This window comes from Teleopsis dalmanni, chromosome 1 (genome assembly GCF_002237135.1).
Source record: "Teleopsis dalmanni isolate 2A chromosome 1, ASM223713v2, whole genome shotgun sequence".
Classification (NCBI taxonomy): Eukaryota; Metazoa; Arthropoda; class Insecta; order Diptera; family Diopsidae; genus Teleopsis; species Teleopsis dalmanni.
The window spans coordinates 20,835,845-20,842,521 of NC_051846.1; the positions used below are offsets into that span (position 1 = coordinate 20,835,845).

The following is a 6,677-nucleotide window of genomic DNA, read 5'->3' on the forward strand; positions in this document are numbered from 1 at the left end:
AGACTGACTATAACGAAAATCTCCAAACGAAGGCATAATTGTACTTGAATACGACCGGAGGTCTCACACCAACAATAAGGTCAGAGGAATACAAAATCAGGGGCTTGAAGAAGGAAGATCTATCAAAGATATTCAAGGACTGACACTTCTCCAAGAATATCTTTATTTTATTATTAAATTTTTATCCTTTTAAAAAAAAAAAAACTACATATTTAAATTTTGTATATATATATACATATATATTTATTTTATTTTTTTTTCTGTGGAACAAAGTTAATTTGTTTTACTATACTAAATAAATATTTAAAATTTATGAACTCTGAATAAAGTATTAAGTAAATAAAGAAATTGAAATAAAATCACAGCGCTTTGAATATTTTGGTCACAATCTATAAATTTATTGTGACGACTTTGGTGAGACTGAGCATACCTCAGCAAATAGGCAACGACTGAGAGAAAGGGTCGTTACAGTTGGCGCCCGAGCAGGGACCAAAATATTCAAAGGTCGTTAAAATAGTGATGGAAATATAGTAGTCAAGCAAAGAAAATCTAAAAAAACTAGATGACATAAAATAGCAACATAAATCGTAAGAAGAAACAATGTCGGTGGGATCAAGAGGAATACCAGGGACTGAAGAAAGTTCAATAAATCCTCCAATGTGCTCCTATCGTCAGACAATTGAATACGTAGAGAAATGGTCCTTCAGATATCACGGTGGCAAGGACACCTTAGATTTCATCGAACACATAGAGGAACTAGCAGACATGTACAACATCGATGTAAATCAAATTCCTCGAACAATGCCTCTACTCCTCGAAGGCGAAGCACTAGAATGGTTTCGCAATAACAATTGTCGTTGGTCACTTTGGACACGTTTCAAGTACGATTTCTTATCATTTTTCATTTCTGCTAGATATTTAGAGAACCTACAGGATGATGTAATATCCCGCCATCAAAAACCCAATGAGAATTTCAAAACATATTTAATTAACATCAAAAATCTTATGCGACGAGCCTGCACAAATCCAGATTCGCAATTAGAGCGAATATATCAAAACATGAGCGCAGACTACCGAATCTTTATCAGACGTCGAGATTTTTCCAGCTTAGAAGAATTAAAAATACTTGCTGATGACTTCGAAGAGCTTCGCAGAGAACAGCATAAAGTGAATCGGGACGGTACACGAAAAGAAACTATGGGCAGGTGCATCGTAGTGGAGTGCTCAGAAACGATGCCATTACAAAATACTATGAGATGCATACCCACTACGCCAATACGGGATAAACTTATCCAGCATCATAAATCAGAGCCACCTATCTTGAACAAGCAACAGAACCGACCGACGGCAAAGCAAACAACAGCAGTAAGAACTAGAATTACCAATCCATCAACAGAATTATTACCTAAGCCAAGCATAATAACACAGCACAAGCAATGTAAAAATTATTTAGAGCAAATGTCATGCAAATGTCTCGTACCATCGCAAGATCCAGAACCAAGCAAAGAAACCCCAGAAGTGTATGATTTACACCAACAGGAATTCATACAAATTCAAGAGATACAACAAGTGCAAATTGAAGAATTACAGCGAATGCAAAATCCAAAACCTGTCAATAAAACTCCAGAAATACCTAAGCAACAGTCAGTCAGACAAGATCAACGAGTTTTACCAGTTCAACAGCATGTCGAACAACTACAGCAAAAACGGCAACGCGAGACGCCAAACAAAAGAAATCTAGAAAGAATTAACCTAGTCCAAGTCATACAAGATAAACCGATGTTTCAAATACCACCACCACAAAGACTCCAACATGTTACAACTACTGAAGAATATACACAGGTGCAAGAGGCACATTCACAACGAAATCCACCGCTTCAAGAAGAACAACTTAGGAGACCATCGACTAAATTAGTAAGAACATCGTTACTTTCCATACCTCAAGATCAAGTACACTCAGAGACGTCGCTAATACCGCGACAGGAAATGCCCGTCAAGCAATCAGATCAATGTCAACAGGAGATTAAAGTCATCGAAAATAAAACTACACAACATCGAATGACTCACAAAACCCCAAGTCCCATTCAAGAATCACAACGAGTTTCACATCAAGGAAAAGATAATTCTACTCAACTGAGAGAAAAAGTAAATATCCCTATGATGCAAATAAAAGAACAATGTCTCGGAAGTTGGAATTCTTTCAGCAATCGAACTCAGCAAAAGCAAATGGAAAGTCAAGGTGAACTCCAGCAGAGCGATCACGACTATATTAACACGCATCAAGACAAGTTTTACAAAGTGTTTAAATCTTCAAAGAAACGAAATAGAAATCACTCAAGCAGGTAGTGGTTCAGATCCAGTTAACTTTCCCGAAGAAGGAGGGAAATGTAAGGATGGAAATTTACACTAAATTTCCACCTACATAAACGCTACATAAACATGCACTAAAAACAATAACAACACGAACTAAAACACATCAACACAACACAGTTTTTTATAAAACGACACACTTTTTATATGGTTATGTTCAAACTTGGAAAAAGTAGACTCACTGGTAATAAATGTTGCAAATATCTGGAATTAAATAGATTAATTAATATTTAAAATATTTAGTCACAACCATTTACCAAAACCCAAACCGCTTACAAGCCTTAATAACATCTCAAACTAAGCTGAAATAATATTAAAATGAAATATAAAAATATAATTAAATAAATTAATAATAAACTCACCTTATTTATTTGTTAATTATATTTCTTGTTTTTATGTTGTAAATATTCATCAAATATTTGCACTTTTAATATTTTATTTATCGTAACAAACAAAGAGTAAATAAAAAAAACCACCACCGACCGAATGTAGTTTTAAAACACGTTTTGTAAGAATCAAAACAAAGCAGCGTTAACATAAGAAAACAACAAAAATATTCGCCGTAAGAGAAGCTTAAAGAGAAGATAAATACCCAAGCTGAGTACCGCACAAAACATGAAATAGAACATCAGAACGGCAAGAATAAACAAGAATTACGTGAGATCAGCTGTAAATAAAATGATACGCTACACAAAAGCTCGGTCGAGTGTGTATATAAGACGCGCATTTTACTTATGCGAACACTTTGGTTTATAATTTCAAAGGCACATACACCTTGGAAGACCAAGTCAACTAAGCTCTAGAGGCACAAAGGCATAATAACTATTAGGACACGACAGGTGGTTTAACGTCGACTGGGTCCAAAATAGTTAATAAAATTAAAATACATAAGGATATTTTATATGAAAAAAATATCGAATCAAGGTATAATAACTATTAGGACACGACAGGTGGTTTAACGTCGACTGGGTCCAAAATAGTTAATAAAATTAAAATACATAAGGATATTTTATATGAAAAAAATATCGAATCAAGGTATAATAACTATTAGGACACGACAGGTGGTTTAACGTCGACTGGGTCCAAAATAGTTAATAAAATTAAAATACATAAGGATATTTTATATGAAAAAAATATCAAAATCAAAACATAATAATTATTAAGACACGACAGGTGGTTTAACGTCGACTGTGTCCAAAATAATTGCTAAAATCAAAATATATAAGGATATTTTATATAAAAAAATATCTTTCGGAAGGAATAATTACTAGATAATTATTAAGACACGACAGGTGGTATCACGTCGACTGTGTCCAAAGTAATTCTCTGTGATACACAAAGGAGACTGACTATAACGAAAATCTCCAAACGAAGGCATAATTGTACTTGAATACGACCGGAGGTCTCACACCAACAATAAGGTCAGAAGAATACAAAATCAGGGGCTTGAAGAAGGAAGATCTATCAAAAATATTCAAGGACTGACACTTCTCCAAGAATATCTTTATTTAATTATTAAATTTTTATCCTTTTGAAAAAAACTACATATTTAAATTTTGTATATATATACATATATATTTATTTTATTTTTTTTTTTCTGTGGAACAAAGTTAATTTGTTTTACTATACTAAATAAATACTTAAAATTTATGAACTCTGAATAAAGTATTAAGTAAATAAAGAAATTGAAATAAAATCACAGCGCTTTGAATATTTTGGTCACAATCTATAAATTTATTGTGACGACTTTGGTGAGACTGAGCATACCTCAGCAAATAGGCAACGACTGAGAGAAAGGGTCGTTACAATTTTAACTGTATTGCCTTTAAAACAATTTGGCAGCAAAGCATAACGATGATTATAAATTTAAATGTATTTATAGGTACAAACCTATTGACTGATATACTGTATACTGATAATGTGAAGATTTAATTTTCTTTCACATATATACGATACATGCTAGTATATAATTTTATACAATTTACATATTTTTCTAACGTTATAAAAAAATCATTATGATTAAAGTATCAAATCAACCATAAAGAAGTAACGATAAGGCAAGTTTCTATTAACGTAGGAAAAAACGTTTATATTAAAATAACTAAACTTCAATTTTTCTTAAGAACTTCAGATACTTTATGAGAACGTAACGACAAAGCAAACGAGAATTATAAATGTGCGTATAACGTTTTGAGTGCAATGCATTCACACATTAGGTGTTAATTTAGGGTTATTTTCGTGTGTTTATGAAGTTTATACTTTAGACTGATACGCCGACTAACAAAATCTGTCGTATTTTTTAAGCTGCAGATTGTGGCTTAAAACCAATTTTTTCTAAGATCTATTTATTAGACGAATGTTTAGAAATTGACATCACACAGCTGCTTCACAGAGTAATGAAGATGCCCCATTTTTAATTATCTACACACTTAGATCCAAGAAGTAATAATGTCAAACCTCAGCGCATAAATAAGCAATAAGATTAGCTTCATCAGGTTGCTTATTGGGAAAACACTCCAAGAAAATATGATCTAACTTCTACACTAATTTTAAAACACTTCCAGTAATATTTCAAAATAGAGATGGGAGAGGACTTCAATGGAGAAAAGTGTCTAAGGAAGCATTGCTCTATTTATGTGTTTAAAAGCATTATAAAGATTTTAATTATATTAAAAAATATATATTTATATATACATATATTTCTAACTTGATAGTTTTTTTTAACTACCTGCAGTTAAATATATTGAGATATATATATAATGTAATAGTTTATATGTAAATAGTAATTAATTTTTTGTATTTTAATTCATATATCTTTTACAAAAATTAAAAATGTGAGTACCATTTTATCATTTATTTAAATTTTTAATTAACATTTGCAATTAATTTTTTGAAAATTGTGAATATATATCTTATTTTGCAGTGGAATTATGGTATACATATTATCAAGCATACCTTTCAAAAAAGTGTAGGTCACACAGAGCATAATACATATAGCGAACCATGGTGGTTTTGATTCCGACATAAGCCTTGAAATAAGTAAGTGTAATCGTATTTTAAGTATGTCCTTGTCTGGTGCTTAGTTGCTTGTTTGTCCTTTCCTTTTTTATCCTTTCGCATTATTTTTTATTGGAACACTTGTTCAAATTTATTTCTTACGACTTTGCGGTACTAAAAACATTTATGAATATATAACGATAAGGAATTGGACTTATTCTCTTCTTTAGGATGCTAAGGAATAGGATACTAACGATACTATTTTTAAGAATTAATTTTCAATGAAATATCCATTATTTGTCATTTTATTATCAAGAAAAAAACTACTTGTTTCGTTTCTCTATCACAAGAGACACTTATTTAAAGCGTAGGAGATAGAAAGAAAAAGGAAAAGAGAAAAAGAGAGAGAGAGAGAGAGAGAGAGAAATTTTAAAATATTGGTACTTAATGAGTACTTAATTTAAGAAAACAATTTTTTTTTAACTGATTTCCATTGAACCAAGAAAAAGTGTTAGGAACTAATATATTAAGGTAGCCATATTTTTACACCAACTAATAGCCCTTAGACGGATTTTCTAAATATTCAGCTGAGCATTTCTGAGTGTTTTAATATGGTAGAAATTCCGTTCATTCCGAGCCCAAAAGAAAGTTTTTTGACGCATGTGTTTCTGATTACTACTACTTCAATTAATAAGAAATCAAATCTTTTGTCTTGAGTTTTAAAATACTCTCACTATTATCCCTTTTTCTATTTCTTCAATTCTTTATTATAAAATCAAAGTTAGTTATTGAATGAGTAGAGAAAATTGGAAAACTAAACTCGTTAGCTGACATCTCATCATTAGATGCATCCCTAGAGAAGTACTTAACTGTACTTTCTTCTGCTGCATGTGTATTGCAAGATTTACTGCAGTTCTCTTTGATCACTGGTGTATAGTAACCAGTGTTCTATACACTAAATTCATTTAAATACTAATTGTACAAGTTGTGAAAATCACAGGAAAAATAAATTGTTAAGCATTTTCTTTGTGAAAGCCCAGCTCTGGCCTCCAAAAGTTGTAGGATTTCAGGAAAATAATTTTTCGACAGCTTGTCAGGTTCTTCATCGGTATGGACGAGAAAATTTTAACTTGTCTAGATTTGATGGGTGGATTCGATGAATAGGTCGATGGATTTAGTTTTAGTTTTTTTAAATCTTAAAGTTTCTGGAGAGGAGTGTGGTTGTAAAACGACGAAAAATCCATAAATGAAGTCAGTGGAGAAATATATGGTGACCTGTCAGTGAAACTAACTATCAACTTTTTTAATTT

The 6,677-nt window shown here is 31.6% G+C and overlaps 1 protein-coding gene across 1 annotated transcript; it reads left to right on the forward strand.

Annotated features, from left to right (window-relative positions):
• The first annotated feature begins 422 nt into the window (after positions 1-422).
• LOC119673247 lies at positions 423-2,721 on the forward strand. The gene is made up of 2 exons (XM_038084490.1): positions 423-2,554; positions 2,614-2,721. Exon 1 carries the CDS (start codon positions 601-603, stop codon positions 2,344-2,346), a length of 1,746 nt encoding a protein of 581 aa, XP_037940418.1. The 5' UTR covers positions 423-600; the 3' UTR covers positions 2,347-2,554; positions 2,614-2,721.
• Positions 2,722-6,677: the final 3,956 nt, after the last annotated feature.

Coding starts and splice junctions, on each gene's coding strand:
- LOC119673247 (XM_038084490.1), top strand. CDS start 601: ATGTCGGTGGGATCAAGAGGAATACCAGGGACTGAAGAAAGTTCAATA.